The sequence below is a fragment of the Macrobrachium nipponense genome, chromosome 24 (assembly GCF_015104395.2).
Source record: "Macrobrachium nipponense isolate FS-2020 chromosome 24, ASM1510439v2, whole genome shotgun sequence".
Taxonomy (NCBI): domain Eukaryota; kingdom Metazoa; phylum Arthropoda; class Malacostraca; order Decapoda; family Palaemonidae; genus Macrobrachium; species Macrobrachium nipponense.
Window position 1 is genome coordinate 3,712,540 of NC_061091.1, and position 24,485 is coordinate 3,737,024.

Consider the following 24,485-nt stretch of genomic DNA (forward strand, 5'->3'; position numbering starts at 1 on the left):
AATGGCAGAAAACATTAACGCTAAACTTTACGAAACACATTAAAAAATGGCAGAAAACATTAACGCTAAACTTTACGAAACACATTAACAAATGGCAGAAAACATTAACGCTAAACTTTACGAAACACATTAACAAATGGCAGAAAACATTAACGCTAAACTTTACAAAACACATTAACAAATGGCAGAAAACATTAACGCTAAACTTTACGAAACACATTAACAAATGGCATAAAACATTAACGCTAAACTTTACGAAACACATTAACAAATGGCAGAAAACATTAACGCTAAACTTTTTTACGAAACACATTAAAAATGGCATAAAACATTAACGCTAAACTTTACGAAACACATTAACAAATGGCAGAAAACATTAACGCTAAACTTTACGAACCACATTAAAAAATGGCATAAAACATTAACGCTAAACTTTACGAAACACATTAACAAATGGCAGAAAACATTAACGCTAAACTTTACGAAACACATTAACAAATGGCAGAAAACATTAACGCTAAACTTTACGAAACACATTAAAAAATGGCATAAAACATTAACGCTAAACTTTACGAAACACATTAAAAAATGGCATAAAACATTAACGCTAAACTTTACGAAACACATTAACAAATGGCAGAAAATATGAACAACAATTTGCAAAAAAAATAAAACATTAACGCTAAACTTTACGAAACACATTAACAAATGCATATTAACGCATAACTTTACGAAACAACATTAAAAAATTTGTAAATAAAACATTAACGCTAAACTTAACGAAACAATAAACAAAAATGGCATAAAAACATACCTTTAAACGCTAAATTTACGAAACACATTAACAAATGGCATAAAACATTAACGCTAAACTTTACGAAACACATTAACAAATGGCAGAAAACATTAACACTTAACTTTACAAAAAACTTAAAATTAAATTTCTCTTTTTTTTGTCTTCTTTGATATTTACATTTTTTACTTTTTTATACTTTACATTTTTTACAAAATTTCAATTTCTTCACCACCGAATGGATGCCAGTCCGTTTACGGAATTTATCAAACCACCCCCAAGAAGCCTTGAAGTCTGGGGTTGCCGTTGATGTCCCTTCCCCTCCATCGTTTTCGGCCTGGGCAATCAGATCACCGAAAATAGCGCTGGCCTTCTGGCAGATTGCCGTCTCGGTTATCGTATCGCCAGCGATTTCTTTGTCCCCAATCCATACAAGAAGCAGCCTCTCCATCTCATCATGCACATGGCTCCTCTTGTTGGGCAAAATAGTCACGCCCTTGGAAGGTGTAGCTGCTTTGATGGCTTCCTTATGCTTAAGGATGGTGCCTATCGTCAACGGATTTCGGCTGTATTCCTTATTCCTTAGCGATCACACACAACCGCATGCCAGCCTCATACTTCTTGATTATCTCTATCTTTGTCTCCATAAAAAGCGTCTTCTTCTTTCCGTGAACTTCAGCAACTTTCTTGGGACCCGTAACTATACGTATGTAATTAAGTTACTAATTAACCATCAAACGACAAGCCGGTATTTCAGAAATTGTCTCCCGTATGCCGGCGGGGTTCGGGAGTGAGCGCCGAAGCAGAAAAAAGTTTTTTTCAAAAAATCACAGTACGCTTAGTTTTCAAGATTAAGAGTTCATTTTTGGCTCCTTTTTTTCATTGCCTGAAGTTTAGTAAGCAACCATCAGAAATGAAAAAAATATCAATGTCACATATAAATATTGGAATATATGACAGCCCTAAAAAAATTTCATATATAATTGTATACAAAGTGCACTGTGAGCAAAACGGTTAAAGCTAATGAGTTAATTTTTTTTCGTTGTATTGTACACTACATTGCGATCATTTTGGTATATAACAAATTGTAAAACGATCAAAGCTACTCAGAGAAAATATTATCACAAAATGATGCATGAATTCATAACGCGCGGACGTAAAAAAGTTTTTTCAAAAAATCACCATAAATCGAAATGTTGTGCTAGAGACTTCGAAGTTATTGCAAAATGAAGTTAATTTATTGAATATTACTAGACTGTAAGAGTTTTAGCTTACAATTGCGTTTTTCGACCATTTCGGTCGAGTTAAAGTTGACTGTATGTCGAATTTTTTCTATATCGTGATTTATACGCAAATATTTCAAAACTGATAAAGGCCACAACCATGATTTATTTTTTGTTGTATTCTACGTGAAATTGCGCACATTTTCATTTATGTATAAAGCTCTACGTAACGGTTAATATAAAACGGTGCAAATATTACGACAATGTGACTCAAGCATTTCGGAGATTTGCGGCCGAGATTCCGCGCGGGGAGGGAAGGAAAATGTTTTTTTTTTTAAATTCACCATAAATCGAAATATTGTGCTAAAGACTTCCAATTTGTTGTAAAATTAAGGTAAGTGATTGAATATTACTAGACTGTAAGAGTTTTAGCTTACAATTGCGTTTTCGACCATTTCGGTCGAGTCAAATTTGACCGAATGTCGAATTTTTTCTATTTATCGTGATTTATATGCATATTTTTCAAAAGTGATAAAAGCTACAACCTTGAGTTATTTTATTCTTTTGTTGTGTTCTACATGAAATTGTGCACATTTTCATATATAAAACTCTATATAACGGCTAATATAAAACGGTGCAAATATTACGACAATGTGACCCAAACATTTCGGAGCTTTGCGACCAAGATACTGCACGCGGAGGGAAGGAAAATGTTTTTTTTTTTTTTTCAAAAATTCGCCATAAATCGGAATATTGTGCTAGAGACTTCCAATTTATTTTAAAATGAAGGTAAATAATTTAATATTACTAGAATGTAAGAGTTTTAGCTTACAATTGCGTTTTTCGAGCATTTCGGCCGAGTCAAAGTTGACCGAATGTCAAATTTTCTCTATTTATCGTGATTTATATGCAATTTTTCCAAAAATGATAAAAGCTACGACCATGAGTTATTTTTGTTGTATTCTACATAAAATTTCACACATTTTCATATATAGAACTCCATGTAACGGCTAACATAAAACGGTACAAATATTACGACAAAGTGATACAAGTATTTCGGAGCTTTGCGGCCAAGATACCACCCGTGGAGGGAAGGAAATTTTTTTTCTTCAAAACTTCACCATAAATCGAAATATTGTGCTAGAGACTTCCAATTTGTTTCAAAATGAAGGTAAATGATTGAATATCACTAGAATGTTAAATTTTTTGCTTACCCAAAAATACCAACATATATATATAATATATATATATATATATATATATATATATATATATATATGTGTGTGTGTGTGTGTGTGTGTGTGATGATATATATATATATATATATATATATATATATATATATATCTATATATATATATATATATATATATATATATAATATATATATATGTATATATTGTTATGAACTGTTGATGGTTCATCAGGTTCTTTCAATGAAAATTAAAATATGGGTCTGAAATGGCCGGAGGAACAGACATACCACAGAAGAGGATGTGAAAAAAATTCAGAAATGCCTTAAATCTAATTTATTACATATATATGTACATATTTACAAATGAGTACAGGTTCTAGGCGACGAAAATACATTAAATGATCATTACCATTTAAAGTCAAATAAATTAATCATTAGATAATTCTTATTCTCAGACAGAACAACAAACATTCATAAACAAAAGTAAATGCTTAACAGCAGCAGTGAAAAATCAATGAACATCCAATTCAAAATATACATTTAAATAGCAAATCAATTTCTGAGCCATACACTTGCTCCACACAAAATAAACCATCATGCACAATAACATGTTCAATTGATTAAATCAGTAAACCTCAAAAATAGGCAGTATAATAATAACAGTGATAAATCACCAAAGCAGCATAAAGAATTATTAAATTCACACAGCACCAATAATAAGATATTTAATTACATACACAGTATAAACAACATTAATAACAATACCTCAAAGGTAATACCAGAACTTCAGGCAGCGCCACACACAAAAATAACCATCTCTACAGAGATGCCAAGACAGTCTCTACTGTCAAAGAGGATGTAGTACATCACCAGACAAACGCCGTCAAGTCACCACAACAGCCCATGACTGCTGACAGGAACATATCCAAAAATACACATGACTGCGGCAAAGTCGAAAAGACAACTGAATGGCCGTCTCACTGGATACACTGCTCCACAGATGACTACATCCTGCAGCTACCAAAGACAACAACAGGTAACAGATATCCGCTGTCCAAATCCAGTAACCATGATACAACTGCTTTCAACTGCCAAAGACAACAGGTGACCAACACCTGCTGCTCAAATCAAGTAGCCATACTGGTATTCAGCTACTGCCTTCTTGGCTGAGTGTTGCCAAGAACCTGTCTGTCTGCCACCCAGAACCTGACTGAATCAGTTACTCACAGTGTTACAAAAGTAAACTCGTCATGTAGACGAAAATACCGAAAAGCAGGAGAAACAGGGAAACTACCCAACCAGGATCGTTCAAACAAAACGACTGATCCTGATAATATATATACACATATATAACATTACATTTTTTTTATTCTGGTACGAATGCATATTAAAAGGAATGCAGGTGAAAAACTTTTTTTTGCATAAAATTTTTTTGCATAAAATGATATATATATATATATATATATATATATATATGTATATATATATATATATATATATATATATATATATATATGTATATATAATATATATATATATATATATATATATATATATAACATTAAATTTTTTTATTCTGGTACGAATGCATAACTAAAAGGAATGCAGGTGAAAAACTTTTATTTTTGCATAAAATGAAATAATATACAAAACACCAGTAAATATAGAGATATAAAAACTTGTAATAAATATAAAATTAAATATAAAATCAAAGCAGAATACTCACTCATAATCCTGACTCTTCGTTCTATTCTTGTTTTCTCCCTCCTCCATTGAAGAGTCTTGCATTTTTTTCCTCTCGACATAACAAGGTACAAGTGGAGGAGGGAGATGCACGCCGTTACTGCTGATGGGCCGCCTCCCTTCGGCGGCCCTCTGCGCCCTCCGTTGCCCCTTGGGCAGGCGCACTCCAATATATGACCGCAGTGTGGTACTCGCGGTCACACTCCCCGATCCTGCAAAGTGCTATATTGCAGGTGTGACAGAAGAGCCGGGTGTCTCTCCTTCTGCTATTCATATGGCACACGCGGCACTGTTTCTGCCTGCGCCCTTGTAGAGGGTCCAGTGTGTGATCTCCTGGCTGCAGCCGACATACAGGGTCCACTATGCGACGGGAAGTCGGAATCTGAGCGCGGGTGGGATCATCAAGGGCAGCGGCAGGAGCAGGACGAATGAGGTTGACCCTCCTAACATCTGCCCTTTCCTCTAGGGGCAGATCTGGAGCTCAGGGCAGGGGGCCGGTGATGGAAGGCCACTCATCGGGATTAAAGTTGATGAGGGCATTCCCGGCCACCTCGAGAAACTGGAAGTGGGACAACCTCCGGCGGTCCGAATTGTAGTACCCACAGTAGAGGATGTAGGCATTCTGGAGGGCCAACTGAAGTATGTATTTGAGGAGCTTCTGTGTCCACCTACTGGTTCTCCTGGCGAAGGGATAATACTGGATGAGTTGATCAAAGAGATCAACTCCTCCCATGTGCCTGCTGTAGTGCCCAATGACGGTAGGCCGTTTGACACGAAACTCCTCATGCGTAACTCGACCCTGCCAACGTGTCTTCTGCTGAACGACCTCTTCTTGGATGGGCTCATGACTCCTCGTAATCATGGGGACGAGTCGGACCCCTTTCCAACAGATGACGAAGACATCTCCCTCCTGCCACCACTCTGTCTCTCCTCTTGCCAGATGTTGCGGCTGGCTAGCAAACCTCTTGAGGACATTCCGGACCCCACGCTCCAACCGAAGGGTACACCACTGACGTGCACACCTGCTTCATACAGTTCCTGGGCCAGGGATACTAATTTATAATAATTATCATAAACAGGTGGTATCCCTGGTTACGGAAACGATCCACAAGACCAAACACAGTGTCACGCAGCGGGGAGAAGACCCCGGAATACACAGAGAAGTCCATGACGTATCCAGTGTTGGACTCCGTAATAAAGAATAATTTTACACCATATTTCTTTGGCTTCTTGGGGTTGTACACTTTTATGCTAAGACGTCCTTTGTAAGGCATCATCCCCTCATTCAAAGAAAGGTTCTTGCCAGGAACCACGAGAAACTGGCACGGTTCACGAATGTAATCCAACATTGGGCGGACTAAGATGAGGCGGTCAGGGTTATTCCGGGGTATGGCCCTTCGGTTGAAGGCGTTGAAATACCTGTCCAAGGCCAGGAAACTATCACAGGCCATAATGCCGGGCACATTGGGCGTACTTTAAAAGAAATTCCGCCTCCTATACTGCCTGACGTCGGCAGCAGGCATCATTCCAAAAAAAAATGTGGAGCCCCAAAAAATGCCCCATGTTCATAAGGTTGCAGCCCTGCCAGCGATACGACAACGTCGTCTGCAGTTCGTCCCAGCAGTACCAAGCATAGTCCATTGTCTCTACTACCAGGAATTCCGGAATTCCAGCAATTCCCACGTCAGGAACAGCTGAATGAACCTCGGAGCAGTGAGAGGAACAGGTACGGTGAGCCCAGGTGCTGCCGTGAATGGGTGCATGTTAGGTGGGGTGGGGTCCTCCGACCACCCCTCGTCACTCTCGAACGAACGGCCTTCACCTAGGCTGGCGCGACGTTCCGACCTTCTACGGGCCCGTGTGCGTGCGCGTGCACGTGCTCAGGCACGATTTCGCACTTGAACCCCCCCACTGGCCCATCTCCCTCACTTAGGCCCTTGCCTTCTGTGTCGTCCTCAACAACAAAACTCGACAACTCCTCCTCCTCCTCCTCCTCAGACTCCCCCTCATAGGCACTAAAACCACTAAACTCCAACTCACTTTCAGCCTGTGACTCCCGTACAGACATTGGGGGCAAATATTCATCCTCACTTACATCGGGAGTGATCTCCTTGTCACTAGATGACCAACCGCCATCAAAATGAGGACATGTGAGCTCTCCCATCAACCTCTAACAAGTATTCATCAATATCCTTTTGTTTGAGGCCTCCCAAATGCCTCAGAATGCTCCTCAGGACACCCCGATGCTTCCTAGGGGTTGTAAAAGGTACACGATGTGGTGCTTGGACACTTTCGGCCACACGAGGCAGCATGGAACGGCATTGAGGAGCTAGGCCATCTTAGTTGCTTGGTCCCTCTCCGGCATCCAAGTACAAAATACGTCTCACATGATCCCTACCGAGAGGCAAAACACTCCTTTCGCACTCCATTCGACATGCAGACATCTCTACGTACGTCTTGTACCACCACAAATACTGAAACACTCGCAAAAGTTTGGCAAAACACGAATGCGGCAAAAGATCGCTCTCGGACGACATGTCGCTGATGCTTGCTGGTGCAAGAAGAAAGCAATTCGTGCATACGCAGCTGGGTAACGCTTGTAAACAAAACAACAGCTTGGTCTGTGAACTCCCACCATCTCTCAAGGCACGTGATTCAAAAGTTTTTGCCAAGTAGGCCTATAACTATTTTTCCGGAATTTAAAAAAAAATTTAGCGTAGACGTATTATACGTCAATTAAGCACCCAACAGACAATTTTCTCCTGCGTTTAAGGGTTTAGTTCTCACACAACATGATAAAGTACAAAGCAACATCACTAACACGAATTTACGTTAACAAATGAAACCGTATATGTGAACGAACGAATTCTGCGTGTGTACGATAATGCTGGTGCGACGGAGTGGCCGAATGACGCCTTTACGTAGAGCATGATGGGATAGATGCTGACCAATAGGAGAGCAGGATCTTACACTGGTGAATAGCATCAGGAACCAGTGGGAGAGTGGGATGATGGTGGCAAGTCTACAGAGTTAGAGGCGCGTGAGTTTTAAAATTGTTTTCGGTGGTCCAGGAGAATCTCAGGACATTACAGTAACACCCTTTCGTAACCTGAATTATTTTCGTATGCAGAGGCAAAAAAATCTTCGTCTTTGCTGTGAGGTGTGGACAAAAGGGCAGGTAGTAGAGTACTGACTTTATTACAGGTAAGGGAAAATTCAAATATACAGTATGCGGGCGGAAATGTGGTTACCGACCCGCGAGAGAATAAAAGTGGGTCGGCGAGACCCGATTTGTGTTTCTTGAGAGACATATAATACAAAATACAAAAGTACATAAAATATGATTTCACAAGATATATATACATTGGCGGAAAGCCCGCTGAACGCTCTCGTGGAGGGAAGTAAGAACAATGCGAATGTTGAACTACATACAGAGAAAATTGTGAATAAGCGTTGTCCTTACCATGTCCCAGGCATCCTGTGGGTCGGCGCCGCACATGGGGTTCGTATTCGTAACTAGGTGGAGGGCGCGGGGCGGCCTTTCCAGCGATGGGCATGGAGTAGGCTGTCACGAGCCTTGTCTTTATCTCATCGAGTGTGACAGGTTCGGTTTGTGCTCGACCGGTCATCCAGGGAGTTATTCGCTCGAACACCTCTGTCGGGAGGGCTGCTGTGACGAGGTCAGCCTGCACTACCTTGTCCGTGAGTCCCGCGATCCGGAATTGCCCTTCAGCTCGGAAGAACCAGGTGGTTGGGTTCGCTGTTGTAAAGGGGGTTAATTTGACCGCTTGAGTGGCAGCTGTGTGTGAGAATGTCGTTGGGGCAGGGGAGGCCTCGGCTTTTCGCGCGGTACTGTCTGTGCCCATTGTCCTTTCTTACAAAAACGGTCGACAGAGTCGTGAATGGCGGGCCAAACCGTTTGAGGAACACCTGAACACACCTTGTGAAGGTATGCCATATTTAGTCCGTTAGAAGCGTTGGTTTTTTCCACGGTAGGAACTTTCAGAGACCTATACTGAGGCGCCGTGTGAGTCCGTTAAAGATCTCTGAAGGTGAGCGGCGGTAGTTAGTCCCTTAATGGCTGAGCCAAAACCGCTTGGGTCACTGTCCAAACCGGAAGGTCACCAGTTGTGAGGTGTGGACAAAAGGGCAGGTAGTAGAGTACTGACTTTATTACAGGTAAGGGAAAATTCAAATATACAGTATGCGGGCGGAAATGTGGTTACCGACCCGCGAGAGAATAAAAGTGGGTCGGCGAGACCTGATTTGTGCTTCTTGAGAGACATATAATACAAAATACAAAAGTACATAAAATATGATTTCACAAGATATATACATTGGCGGAAAGCCCGCTGAACGCTCTCGCGGAGGGAAGTAAGAACAACGCAAATGTTGAACTACATACAGAGAAAATTGTGAATAAGCGTTGTCCTTACATTGCTTTCGTAACTTGAATTTTTTGTAAGTTGGGACTTTCGTATGTCGAGGTTCCACTGTATATATATATATATATATATATATATATATATATATATATATATACGTATATATATATATATATATATATATATATATATATATATATATATATATATTATAATCTATTAGTAACTTTTTGCCAGACTACTTTCTAATATTTATTGACCACAGTCCCCACTTAAACTTCTTGATTTCTTCACATTTTGGAAATCAAGAAATTAAGGGGACATTGTGGTTATATATATATATATATATATATATATATATATATATATATATATATATATATATATATATATATATATATTTCTGAATCCATTTCACTCAATTCATTGGTTGATTGACATTGTCAGGAGTTACATGGCCCTTTTCAAACGAACGATAAAGACCAAAGTGAGAATGTAATTACAAAATATACACTGCTCGTAGTTGAAACTAAGTCAGAATGTAAGTACAACCCAAACTTTGCTTTTAGCTGAATTTACGAAAAATTAAGTCTGGATTCTGTTTTTCTTTGACTACATTAATTAAGAAACATACCGATAACTTGCATTCTAAGCATAAAATCCTTATGCGAAGTTTATGTTGGATATACGTAGTAACTGTAGATGCGAAAAATCGATTAAATATTATTTCTAGTGTCTCTATACATTATCTTTAACATGTTTATACGCACTCACAGACTGCATTACTGATATGTATGTTAGCCAAACACATAGGAAAAAATCACTGTGAAATGAAGTACAGAAATGAAAATTGTGTTTGCCTAACTGGCTAGACATTATTAGCTCCAAATGTGGAACCTGTTCATTAATTCCTCTGTTATCCTCTTCCTAGTTTAGGATGAAGCAGAATATATATCAGAAGTTGTAAGCCTATTTCTAGAGTCAACATTAAAAATCTGCCAGAATCTGAAGGCCTGTCTTCTTCCTTGCACCTTCGATCCGTGAAAAGAAACTCTGAATGACATCAAGACCGTTAGTACGTTTTCGAGAAGAAGAAGACATTTGTTTACAATTTAGGTGAAGTCACTAAAGTGTCGCTTTCGCTTAGAGTGCTTAACTGTGTGCTGTCAATTTTTGCCTCTTTGACGGATGATTTTTGTAGAACTTAGTTAATATCAGCTTGGCATATTGAAGTAAGTAGATATTTATATAGATTTTGTAAATCAATGTTATATTTATGTCAAATTTATTGCGTTTATTTTTTATTTTATACTTAAGCCTAACTGACATCAAGTCCAGAGTGACATGGTCACCGGTTTCTATTTTAAGACTGTGGTGACCGGGCCGAACTCGTGTCAGGTTTTGAATATAGCTATGTTGATGTTAGCCATGTTAGTAGTGGTCCCTTCAGTAAACAAAATAATAGAAAAGTCAATAAAAACATTAGCTTAAGGCCTAGGGTATGCTGTAGTAGGTAGGCCAACAGCTTTAGAAACCAAGTCACACCCCCGATATGAAAGAGTGACTAGGTAGCTTACTACCTAGCTTATATACCTATACTATATATATATATATAGTATACTAGGCTATAGGACACCAAAAGAGATAATGGCAGCTTTCACTTTTAAGTATTTTGCATTTAGGACGTTACACTTTATTTTTCTTATGTTTTAATGTGTGCAATGAAAGCTTCTGAGATTTCTTTTCTCAGCAGATATATACCTAAGTGGACCCCACCTTTAGGCTATAGGCTACCTAGGTATATCCTGCGATGAGGGGGACCGCATGATGGCGAGGTTTTTAGGTTGGGAAAAAATGGTTTAGCTTAACCCAACCTAGGGGGCTATGTACTTATTTGAGTGGGGGTCTTCATCCCCCCCATACCTAACCTATCCTAGGACACCAGGTCTGATAATTCCAAGGTAGCACTCTTCTCAAAGATATTTTCTAATGATGAAATTTTTTTACAGAACAATAAAGATAATTCGAGAAATTTGCTTTCCTTAATGTTTTTATGTTAGGAAAAGCCCCACAGGGCACCATGTTTAGTACCAGCCCCACAGACTGTACATTTATCATATTATCTGAGTAAATTTCTCAAATTGTCTCACCAGTATTGCAATATGTACACATTCAGTAAAAAATATCTCCATCCCTGTAATTTTAGGAAGACTTACACTAGGGACACTGCAAAGAATAAAACACATTTCGGAAGGAAAAAAAAGAAAGTCTGTGTGAGGAGGACACATTCATCTTGGAATTTAGCAAGACATCCAAATAATCCAAGAGCTGGAAGAACATAGGTGATCCAAGACACCATTAATATGTTGTTCAGTCAAAATTATATTAATAAATTATATATACATGGAGAGTTCTTCTTTAGAATTACCCAAGGTCCTTACTTAGACTTCCTAACCTAACCTATTCTTGAAAGCCACATCTTTACCAAGTTGGGGGTGAACCCCTATCTAACCTAACAAAACCTAGGATGCTGGGTCCTCATCTAGACCTACTCCTTCACCTAACCAAGGGCACTGCAAATTATTATTAATAAGATTGCTACCTAACCAGCCACTCTTAGCCTAACCTAACCAAGAACCAAGGGCGCCAGGTCCTTACTGTAGTGCATGATGTCTTAAGACTGATCAGGATAAAAATTACTTCCACTTTCATGGTGGAAGGTGAGAACTCTCATAGAGGGTATCTTTAAACTCTTTGACTGAGAAACTACATTGCTGTCTTTTCTTTATCTTTGCAAGCTTCGCAGTAGTAATTCTACAATACCACAAGTGCCATTAGTATTCCCTATACAGTAAGGAAGAATTGTACTTTGGACACTGCAAAGAATTAGGTAAAACATGTTCCTGAAGGTCAACAAAAGCTGTGTGAAGACAAAATTTGGCATTGAATTTAGTGATGCAGGTGCTCTGACTTTGAACTGGAGCGGACTTTCCCAAGCAACACTAGATTTCTAAAATTCCAAATAATTTGTGACACAGCAAAAGAATGAGTCTTGTTACACCGTTTTCCCAATGTACCCACAGCTCCAGGTGAAAATAACAAGACCTTTCAGATACATAATCCATTCTTAACCAGTGACTACGTATGTGCATTTGACAACCAAAATCAGATCAGAACCTCGTCTCACGGGACAGTATTGATATAAACCAACTACTACTTAGAAAAATCCAAGTAAGTGACAATATTCATCGGGAAAAATTTCAGTAACAGTAGATTTTTCAAAAGATATGAGCACAATTTTTACTAAGCATACTTCCTTCAACAAGTAAAATATAATACTAAGAGAATTTCTTCCAATGAAAATGCAAAGCACTGCCTGTTACGTATAGGTGTTCTTTAGCATGAGCTAGAATTGGTTGTTCCAACTTGGAAGCAACTAACAAGGTATATACCTAGCTGGTGGTAGGTGGGTGAGTGGAGGGAAACAGACCCTCCAACCTGCTGCTGTCATTAGCACTTTTCTTTGGCCACTGTAAAGGACAGATTTTTGCTTTACTTATCCCTTAGAAGGTGGAAGTCAAACCTTTTTAATAGTTTGTGTTGTATGTGCTTTCCTAATGGAAAATGAGAAAACAGGTCAACACAGGTGTGCAGGATAAGGGCAGTTGTAAGCTCTTTATGTCCTTTGCATTAGTGGAACCCCACCAGTTTTGCATCCCTGGAATACCCTGCAAGTATGTTCATGCTGATCCTTTCTCAGTGGAAGAGGTTTAGAAAGAAGAGGGGGAAGGTCAAAAAGCATTTGCTCTTTTCATTGCAGAGAAACACTTCCCATTTTAACTCAGCTGAACCCTTTTAGCTGTTTCCTCCAGAACTGCCAGTCTCCCCCTTGCTGCTTCCTCATGTTCTCCAGCTCAGTCCTACTTTTCCAGGGAGGAGGACAGCCATACAGTTCGGGCAAGATCTCATGAAGTTAGGAGAGCGGGACTGTCCATGTCTAGCTTCCCTGTACCATGTTGTAAAAATGACAGGAGTCATTGTTTCCTTGCTCACTGTTGTGGCTGGAATGTTACACTTCCAGATGGAGCTTTAACTTGTCAATTGAGAGACTACCATCCCACATAGAAGGCCGTTGTATTCTTTTAATAACAGATCAGACATTTCAAAATAGTTTATATATTTCTTATTATACAAGTGTGAACCTGTGATTCCATCAGACTTATTGGATTCCTGAAGGCTTTGTGACCATCCCTCGGTCAAATACAGGGGACTGACCTCTGCTTACTTCCTGGAGCACCTCTAATGCTGTTTGTGTTGTTGGGGTCCCTACTTTGGCAATGGAAGTTCTGACTGCAGTTGTTGCTGTATCCTTGTGCTGTATGATCTGCTTCAACTTTGTTTTCTGCTGTAGAGAAAGTTGTATAAGTTGTTTTGCAGGAGTTGCTTTGATCACGAGCCTCTACGGGCTCAGTAATGCTAATGACTGTTTACCTGTGTTCAATACTACTGTTGATAGGTCTGTTGCTGACTCTAGGCCAGGAGACAAAGTTGGTGACAGTGACTAGTCCTTTGCTTATCTTTGGATCATGGTGTGTTTCTTGTACCTCTTTGTTACAGCCATTCAACATCATGGTTGGGTTGATGTGCTCTTCCTTCCTCAGAGATTGAGGGTTGTCAATTTGGTGGGGATCCACTGGAGTCTGAAGGTCCTTTGCTTCTGGAGCCCAGCTGACTTGATTGGAAAGGTACATCTGAGAGAGAATTTGTGTGATGAGAGATCATGTTGGTCTGTGGGTGGTGATTTAGGCAACCCCGCAATACACATTGTTGTCCTTTGTGGGATTTTATGTTACTTCTGGTGTAGCTGAGACCATGAAGTTGGTAGAGGTGGCCTGTGTGATAAAACACACTTGCAGACTGAATTCTGTAGGGTATCCTCAAGTGAGCATAAGGTGATATATTAAATGGGCACTGGTGTTAGGAATAATGGCAACCCTTTTCCCTAACAACAACACCAACCCATTCAGCGAAGAGGGACCACTCTTGGTTGAAACTTGTTTTGAGAACCAGTAACAAAATGATGACTTACTTGTATTGCTAATATGTAAAATGGCAGTGACGGGCCAGATCCCTGGTGGTGTCAGTCCTGTGGAATAGTTGCATCTCTCCCATGTCAGTACCAACTTTATTTCCACCTTATCATCCACAGCAATTGTAAGTCTGGCCTTGTTGGCAGAGTTGATAGCTGTACTGGATGAGAATGCACTGAAAATTGTGGACAACGATCTCTCGTATATGAGGCAAGTTAAGTTTTAATGGATTTATCTTTTGCTTTTTATTCACATGTATATGAAGCTGGGAGTAACAGAGTGTGGAAAACATGTACTACTTTATATCTTGGATGATGTACCACAGAATGTAGGCATTGCATGTAGTGTACAAGTTGAATACATACTTATATCTCAATTGTCACATGCATCGAGTCTATTTACAATGTGCAGTGTACGCTTTTCTTGTATCTTTTAATGATTTCAATTTTTTTCAGGTAAATTATGGAGAACTCAGAAGATCTGATAGAAGAAATAAGTTTTACAGATCAGTGGAACCTGCAGAGCATTGAAACAATATCCTTTTTGCAGGACAAGTAAGGATGAAAAATGCATGATATTGTTAACTGTCAGCTGGTAATCTCTCAAGTATACTGATCCATATATGAAGCTTAAGTCAAGGAAATAAGTAATATGCATTGTACTGTTTGCATTTGGAGCAAGCTATAGTCTGTTTTTCTAGGAGCTGATAAATATCCACCAATATCTAAAGCTATGATCCACAGAAGCTCAGTTGCTCACCACCTGTAGTTGTAAATAATATCATTTGTGTACATTTTATTTCAGTTCCTAAAAAACCAGCTTTGATTACTATGACATTATTTTATATGTCATGAAAAGGAGCTTTTGAGTGCAAATTGAAGTGAGTTAGTTAATAGAAGTTGGATCAGACATCTCCATCAAGGATAGTTTCTTTTATCTCCTGTATTATATTATGGTATATTTTTTCTGGTCTGGTTGAGGCAGCTCTTTACTTGACCTTCTATTTTTAACTTGACGCAAGTCTTTTCCATTAGTATTCATTCATGTCATTGTCTCTTTGTAGTTATGTTTTCTGGGAATTTCATTAGTAATAATAATAAAATAGTGGCTGTTTTTTTTAATTTCCATTTTGTTAATGAAACTTACCTGACAGATATATATATAGCTGCATTTTCTGAAGTCCGACAGAATTTAAAAATTCGCGGCACACGCAGTGGGCGGCCAGGTGGTAGTACCCATTCCCGCCGTGGGAGGCGGATATCAGGAACTATTCCCATTTTCTATTCATATTTTTTCTGTCGCCGGTCGGTAAACAACTGTTTACAGACCTCCGCCTAGGATTTTGAAAACTTCATTAGCCGCTTAAGTATCCTAATTATTCTTTCGATTATCTTGGATTTGTGGCTAGGCATACGCTATCGTAAATTTTTTTCATTGCATTTGATGTCTGAAGCTAGTTAGCCTAGTTTCAGACTTTGTTGTCTGCATGGTAAGGTGAGGCTACCGGAACTTTCGGTAGACACTCACTTAGTAGATATGACGTTTACATGTTTTCTTTGCATAAGTTCAATGTAATTAGTGTAATGTGTGACTGATTACGGAAGAAGCAGGTTTCATGTACGCATTTTAGAGCGTGTTAGAATCAGGAGTTTTCCTCCACAGTAAACAGAAGTTAGAAATAATGAACCTTCTAACCTCCTGTAGTTTTTATTTTGCCTAACCCTGTGGTATGGCTTACGGGCCTAGAAGAAGAGGATTACATCAAGTAATCTTAGACTAAAGTGCTCGCTCTCCAATCAGTGTTGTGAAGTGTAGTGCCCCTTGTGTTGTGGAGGGGGCGTCAGATCGGCCCCATAATGCCTCTAGGCCTGGACCTCTGTCGGACTCCCAGGACTCAGGGAGAGGGGCATGTCGAAAGCCGCAAGAGGGTTACGGGGGCTCCCCACCGATCTGGCGTCCCTTCGGCAGAACCTGTTGACGCTTCCCAGGCTGCTAAAGATCGTGCACGTGCACGAATCTTGAAGGATTGCTTCTCGTCCTCCGAGTAGCCATCTTGCTTGGTGAGACGTACCTGCGTGAAGTCAGATTAATCAACAGATATCACAAGTTTAACATACGACTAGAATTTGAGAAATATCTAGAAGGGTTCGTTCGGTAAACTATCGGTGATAAGATTAGTGTGAAAAATAGTAGGATAAAGCGTCTTCTAAGTTAGTTTATCAAGTGTAATACTATAAATCAGAACAAGATGGCAGTAAGTTCCAACTGCGGGAAGAGGTGGCGTAATTTGGCGTGTTTAGCAGATTCGCAATACGATGAGGTAGCAGGAAGGGAACTGGCATTTCTCATCTATGAAATCAGCAACAGTCCTAACCAAAAAGATACAAAAGCATTCATAGATATATTAGAAGGATATAATCCTTCAAACTGGAACAAATCTAATGAAAACATCTTGAAAATAATTGAAGAAGTTCCAAATAAAATCCAAGTGGTCAAGAGACTCATAAAGAAAATATACATAAACCAACATATTCCGACAAAGAAAATGAATAAGGTGAATCTTGTGAATATCCTAATTGATGCATTAGGAAAAAGAATGCCAAAAGCATGCAAACTGTGTAAGGTTTGGTATAGCATAGTCAATCCACAAAACCTAATCAGAAAATGTGCTGCATGCAACATTCCGACCCATCCACAGTGTGCTGAGGTAATACAAGATTTGAGAAAAGATACAAGAATTTTTTGTTCAACATGTCTATCATGGATAGTTACAATGTTATTAAATCAAGATTGAATGTACAAATAGTTGAGGATGAAGAAGAAGAGGAGAGGAAGAAGAAGAAGAAAAAGAAGAAGAGGAAAACGGAAGAGAAGTAAACAAAAATGAAATGACAGAAAAAAATAAAGGAAAACAAAGAACAAGATAAAAGTATGGATGCAGAGATACTCATTGATACTACATATGAGGCAAATTAAAGCCAGCCATACCTACGAAAGAAATAAATTACGATATGACAACAGAAAAGCAAATCCCGAAGAGGCTCTACCCAGATCTATACAATGACGGGAAAGAGGAAAAAATAGACAAGAAAGACAAAATCTGCAACCTTTTGAAAAGAGGGAATTGCAGATTTGGAGAAAGATGTTACTACAAACATCCTAAGATATGTCAAAACTATGAAATATATGGTAAATGTGCATACTTAGATGGATATGGGGATGATTGCAGAGATCTGCATCCAAAAATATGTAAAACCTAAAAGAAGGAAAAGGATGTAAGTTCGACAAAAAATGCAAATATATGCACCCTGTAGCCATGAATCATAATCAAATAAATAACCAACCAAGTAATAAAATCCAAAATAAGAAAGAAACAAATAAAGAGAGAAATCAAGAATATCAGGTAAAAGAGAAAAGCAAACCACCAATGAGATATGCAGAGGTGTCAGCAAAAAATTTCAAAGCATCAGCTCCGAAATTATACCCAAGAGATAATAACTGTATTTATTATGCAAGAGGATATTGCAGAAGAAACGGAGAAAATTGCAGATTCAGACACAAAATGAATAATTATGATGAAGGAAGATCAAATATTATGGAAAAGTTGGATTTTTTAATGTCAGAATTTCTGGAAATGAAAAAAAGAACAACATACCAGAACAGGAAAGAGACATGGGAAAATCCTTATTACTACCAGTATTAAATGAAGGAGAAAACACGCAAACCATCATAGTGATGAATGCGCAGGGTTTAGTTACGAGTAACTCAAAAAGAAAAATAGAGTACTTAGAAGAACTAACCCAAAATGAAAAGAAAATAGATATAATGAATATAAGTGAAACCTGGTATTCCCAAGAGACTGGGAATGATGATCAAATAAAAGGGTTCCAAACTTATAGATCAGATAGAAAAAATAGGAATCAAGGGGGAACCGCAATATATGGGAAAGACAAAAACAAGGAAAAATATATGAGAAATATAGTAACTCAGAATGTGAACTAATAGCGGTAGAATTTGAATCTGAAAAATTGGATGAACATAGTAATATATAGACCTCCTAATACTAAAGAGTTTGACTTAATAATTGAAAAATTGGATGATATATGTAGAAATCACAAGGACTGGACTATTTCTCCTATCTGGTGACTTCAACTTTCCTTTCGTAGAATGGAAGAACGAATAGGAGATTGTGGTTGTACTTATACATATAAAAAAGAGAGTAATAGTAGTGCAGAAGATAAGAGGCAATTTGAAAAGCTATTAGATATGCTACTAGAATACAACATTCAACAAATAAATCACCTGCCAACAAGAAAGGAAAATACTTTAGACCTAGTATTTGTGAACGAGATGAATTATGTTAAAGAAATAATAGTTTATAATGCGAATATTTCAGACCATAATGTCATAGAATTAACAGTTCATTCCAAAGCAAGTGAAAATAGAGATAAGCAAGAAATGAAAAAGTGGGAAGGATATGGAAAATACAACTTCTACAGTAAAAATATAAAATGGTCAGAAATTAATGAAGAATTAAACAAAGATTGGGATAACATTTTCGTAAGTGATGAAATAAGGGTAAATACGGAGATATTATATAAAATATTGGAGAAAATAGTGGAAAAATATATACCGAAGAAGAAAAGTAAACATCATTCATGCATACCAAGAGACAGAAGGATCTTGTTCCAGAAAATCAGAAAGTGGAAAAAAGGTCTTGCAAAAGAAAAAAATGCATGGAAAGTTATAGAACTAAAAAGTAAGATAGAAAATGCAGAACAAAAGATTATACAATCAAAAGAAAATGAAAAACGGGACTTGGAAGAAAAAACCCTATTAAATATCAAGCAAAACCCCAAACTATTATACTCATATGCGAAGAAGATGAATAAAAGAAGAATAGAAATAGGCCCTCTGAGAATTGAAGGGAGATTAACGAATGAAAAAAAGGAAATTTGCAACATACTGGCAGAACGATATAAGAGAGAATTCACCCCTAGAATAGATAATGAAGATAATGATATAGAAGTAAGGGATGAAAATAGTGAATATTTAGCTGACATAGATATTAATGAAGCTGATATTGTGCAGGCTATTAATGAAATTAAAAATGGAGCTGCTGCAGGGCCTGATGGAATTCCTGCTATTTTGTTAAAGAAAGTAGTTCATTCTATCGCAAGCCACTTGCAATATTATTAAGACAAAGTGTAGATACAGGCAAGATTTATGATGAGCACAAATTAGCATATATTACCCCTACTTTCAAAAGTGGATCAAGACTAGAGGCAAGTAAGTTCATAGGCCTGTGAGTCTAACATCACATATTATGAAAGTGTATGAAAGGGTAATGAAGAAAAATATTATGAAACATTTATAAAAAATAATTTGTTTAATAAAGGACAACCATGGTTTCGTACCCGGAAAAAGTACACAAACCCAACTGTTAGTCCACCGTGAGAACATATTCAAAAATATGAAAAGCGGAAATGAAACAGATGTGGTTTATTTAGACTTGCAAAAGCTTTTGATAAAGTAGACCATAATATATTAGCGAAGAAAATTAGAAAACACAATATCGTGGATAAAGTAGGAAGATGGTTAAAAGAATTTTTACACAACAGAAAACAGATAGTTATTGCAAACGACGAGAAATCGGATGAAGTCAAGGTAATATCCGGTGTGCCGCAAGGTACGGTGTTAGCTGCAATACTGTTTGTTATTATGATTGAAGACATAGACAATAATGTGAAGGATTCGGTAGTGAGTAGTTTCGCAGATGACACAAGAATAAGTAGAGAAATTACTTGTGATGAAGATAGGAACGCTCTACAAAGAGACCTTAACAAAGTATATGATTGGGCAGAGGTAAATAGGATGGTATTTAACTCTGATAAATTTGAATCAATAAATTATGGAGACAGAGAAAGAAAGCTATATGCATATAAGGGACCTAATAATGAGACCATCACAAATAAGGAAGCAGTTAAAGACCTTGGTGTGATGATGAATAGGAACATGTTATGCAATGATCAAATAGCAACTCTGTTGGCAAAATGTAAAGCAAAAATGGGAATGTTGTTACGGCACTTCAAAACAAGAAAAGCTGAACACATGATTATGCTTTATAAAAACATATGTTCGTAGTCCACTTGAATATTGCAATATGATATGGTACCCACACTATCAAAAGGATATTGCACAAATAGAGAGTGTACAAAGGTCCTTTACAGCTAGAATAGAAGAAGTTAAGGACCTAGACTACTGGGAAAGACTACAATTCTTAAAATTATATAGTCTAGAAAGGAGAAGAGAACGCTACATGATAATTCAGGCATGGAAACAGATAGAAGGAATAGCAGAAAATATCATGGATCTAAAAATATCAGAAAGAGCAAGCAGAGGTAGATTAATAGTGCCCAAAACTATACCAGGAAAAATAAGGAAAGCACACAGGACATTAATCCACTACGCACCAGCATCGATAATGCAGCGTCTATTCAATGCGTTGCCAGCTCATCTGAGGAATATATCAGGAGTGAGCGTAGATGTGTTTAATAATAAGCTCGACAAATATCTAAACTGCATCCCAGACCATCCAAGATTGGAAGATGCAAAATATACCGGAAGCTGTACTAGCAAATCTCTGGTAGACATTAGAGGTGCCTCACACTGAGGGACCTGGGGCAACCCGAACAAGATGTAAGGTCTGTAAGGTCTGTAAGGTAAGGCGTCCTCCCCGTGCAAGGGTTGGAGCTCTCGGAAGGACTCGCGCCCTCTAAGAAGCTTTAGAGAAGAGGACGCTTCACGTCCTCTCTCTCGTTAGGAGGGAACGTCAGATCGGCCCCATAACGCCTCTAGGCCTAGACCTCTGTCGGACTCCCAGGAAACCAGGGAGAGGGCATGTCAAAAGCCGAAGGAGGGTTACGGGTTTTTCATGCTGATCTGGCTTCCTTTCGGCAGGTCCTGTTGTCGCTTCCCAGGCTGCCGAAGATCGAGCACGTGCACGAATCTTGAAGGATTGCTTCTCGTCCTCCGAGGCGTCCTCCCCACACAGGGGTTGGAGTTCTCGGAAGGACTCGCGCCCCCTAAAGAAGCTTTAGAGAAGAGGAGCTTCACGTCCTCTCTCTCGTCACGAGAGGATGAAAGAGTAAAGAGACCACATTTTCCCTTTTAGAAGAATGCACTGGCTCTTTTCTAAGGGACATTTAAGGAGGATCATTCATCTTGCCAGTAAGAGTGATTTGGAGCCTCCTTGCGAGTGAACGCTCATGTATACATCATTTATACATTATTAAGGAGGCTCATTCATCTTGCCAGAAGAGTGATTTGAGCCTCCTGCGAGTGAACGCTCATGAACGTTAAGAGCTGTTTCAACCTCGCTAGCGTTCCAAAAGAATTTGGTAATCAAGGACATTCTTGATTCCACCTTTTGGAGGAGCAACTCAGTATTCGTCTCCTCTCCTCATGGCGCTCCGTATACGTTATGTAACGTTCGCTTTACTTCGAAAAGCAAGCTGATAAGTTTGACGGCCGGCAAGCTGCTTTGCACAGTCAAACAACTTATGTCTCTGGTCGCATAAGAAGGGCAATTTAGACGTGAGGAAGCTTTTGGAGGTGCTCGACGTCCTATAAGTAGAGACATTCTCCAGGACGCTCGCAAGCACCTTGCGGAAGACGAAAGCCATACGTCTTCCTTTAGTGTTCACACTCTTCAGGAGCAGCGTGCGGCTCTCCATGGAGACTCGCATGAGGACGTCCCTTAAAAATATTCAACGTCATACGCAAAACGCGGTTCGTCATAACATTGAGATGTTGGCAAGGTCGCTCGCCAGGACGCCTCTTGGCGGGCCTTGCATGCATCAAGGCGCTCAACGAGTTCCTCTCTGGAACGTCGTTCAGAAGACTTGGTGTTCTCTGCTCAGACACGCTCGTAGCTAAGCAGGACGTTTTTTGAAGACGCTCATCAGGACACCCCCCCCTACAACACCCTAAAGCTACGCAGACGCTTTTGAGGGACGCTCGCAGGACGCTTTTGAGGGCTCCAGCAGGACTCTTTCTTCCAGGACGCTTTTGAGGACGTCAGCAGGACGCTTATGAGGACGCTTTTGTGGACATTCGCCAGGACGCTTCGGTGGAAGCTCGGCAGGACGCTTTGCGAGAGAAAAGACTTGTTGAAGGCGTCTTATTTGCTGTTGAGGACATTTCTTTACAGAAATTTTTAAAAGGATTCGGAGTTAGCGGAAAGACATACCCGAATTTTTTCTTCGATCCCTCTTTCCTCTTCATCGATTTCTTTGAGAATCGGGAAGATTATATACTCGGATTCCTGGGTGACTTTCGGTCATGTTAAAGGGTTTTCCCCTATTAGCAAAGTGCTAATAGTTTTGTCAAGTCAGGACGTTTTCCCCATTGTCATTTAAGTGGGGGACCCCTCATAAATGGGGTAGTTCTCATTGTCATAGATTTTAACGTTTTTATCGTTTAAGCGGATAAACTCATTAACAATTTTCGGAAGAGCTCTCATTCATTTTCAGAGGCTCATCCGGGGAGTAAGAAAAAGACTTGTAGACTAGATCCAGGAAGTCTTATGTCCAATATCTAAGAACATTGAACGGTCCTTTTCGATCCTCGGTTCTCTTGATGATCTCTATTCGAATATTACTCCCTTTTCTTGGCAAAGAGTCAAGGAGTTCTTTTAAAAAGTCTCATTCATTAGAACGTGGACAGTCGGTTTCCCTTTCTTTCTCTCTTCCTCGTCGAGGAAAGATGTAGTTAGAGAATTTGATGTTCAAATTACTACAATACTTATGTAGTTTATCTTTGCGTCATTTTGCTAACGCATGGGTCAAGTCATTTACGCATATCGTATTACCTCTGCGGATAGAAGCCGAAAGAACTGTGTTCTAATGTATTTATTTGACACTCCCTTCAACCTTCCAAGAGTTTTCGGAGTAAGAACAACTCTTCAGGTATTGTTACGACAACACCAACTCAGCTTCTGTATTTAGCGAATTCTGTTTCGTTTAAATACGCCTGCTTGAGAGTTTCCTTTGCTCGATAATATCATACCTATTCCTTCGTAAAGGGAGGGGTAGTCTGGCAACTCAGGCAGTTAGTATTCTGTTCACCATTGAAGCTTTTCCTTCGAGGAAGACTTCTCCTTCACGATCCTACTTTGATAGAGATCGGAAAGGTGGTCGATCTCCAATCCTTATTTTGTTTTCTTGAAGGAAAGAATTTAGGATGGAGATCGTTGTTCAGAATCCTATAAATATACTACTTATATTAACCTCGCGACATGATTCTACTAAGCAGTTGAATTGTCCGAGGGGTAGGCGCATATCCTAGTTTTTCTACGGATTGCGACTTAGACGAGAAGTATTCTAATTGAACTGCAACTCGGGGTTGCCTGCAACCTCCCAGGAGTTTGTTTCAATTTTATATACTTATGGTTTTGTCACGACAACACCATTTCAACTTTTATATTTACCGAAATTCGTTTCGCCTAAATATAATTGCTCGAGCATATCTTTTATGCTCGGTGGTTCTAGCCGAACGCATTCCTTTGTGGAATATGGATTACCTGGCAAACTCAGGATGACGAGTCAGCGGGAGCTCAGGCTCTGCTACTGCGTATTGAACTGCCTGTGCCTGATAGCCGCTCAGTATCAGCTGGGCCTCCGAGATGCACGGTTGTTTATGTCTCTCTCTCTCCCCTGCTTTGATTGACTACCGAACCGTATCTCTGCCCAACAATCTTGGACTTAGGTCTCTGATTAAAGGGGATTCTCACAATTATGAAGGACCATCTACTGCTGTCGACGATAGATTCCATCGCCTTCGATATTGCGAGAATTTTCAACAGAGATATCTCTTAGACTTATTCATTTTACTGTTTACCGCACGGTAACAGAAGTCTGTACAAGTCTCCCGCTGCATCGCACTGATAATGCGAATGATTTTGCAGACATCTGAGTTTGTCTTTAAAACATCTCATATTCGTAGGTGTACAATTGTTCATTGTTCATCCCGAATTAACAGATATGTCATAAAGAC

At 39.1% G+C, this 24,485-nt stretch overlaps 1 protein-coding gene across 2 annotated transcripts in view; it reads left to right on the forward strand.

Moving 5' to 3' along the window:
* Nucleotides 1-10,420: 10,420 nt before the first annotated feature.
* The window catches only part of LOC135205004 (glucose-6-phosphatase catalytic subunit 1-like), a 43,049-nt gene continuing 28,984 nt past the window's right edge, over nt 10,421-24,485 (forward strand). Inside the window, exons 1-3 of one of the 2 annotated variants that reach the window (XM_064235245.1) lie at nt 10,439-10,571; nt 14,549-14,639; nt 14,885-14,983. In XM_064235245.1, the coding sequence (XP_064091315.1) occupies nt 14,892-14,983 (92 nt within the window). In that variant the 5' untranslated portion in view covers nt 10,439-10,571; nt 14,549-14,639; nt 14,885-14,891. Of the gene's footprint in view, nt 10,572-14,548; nt 14,640-14,884; nt 14,984-24,485 lie in introns of both variants that reach the window. The other variant, XM_064235239.1, reaches the window with a different exon arrangement.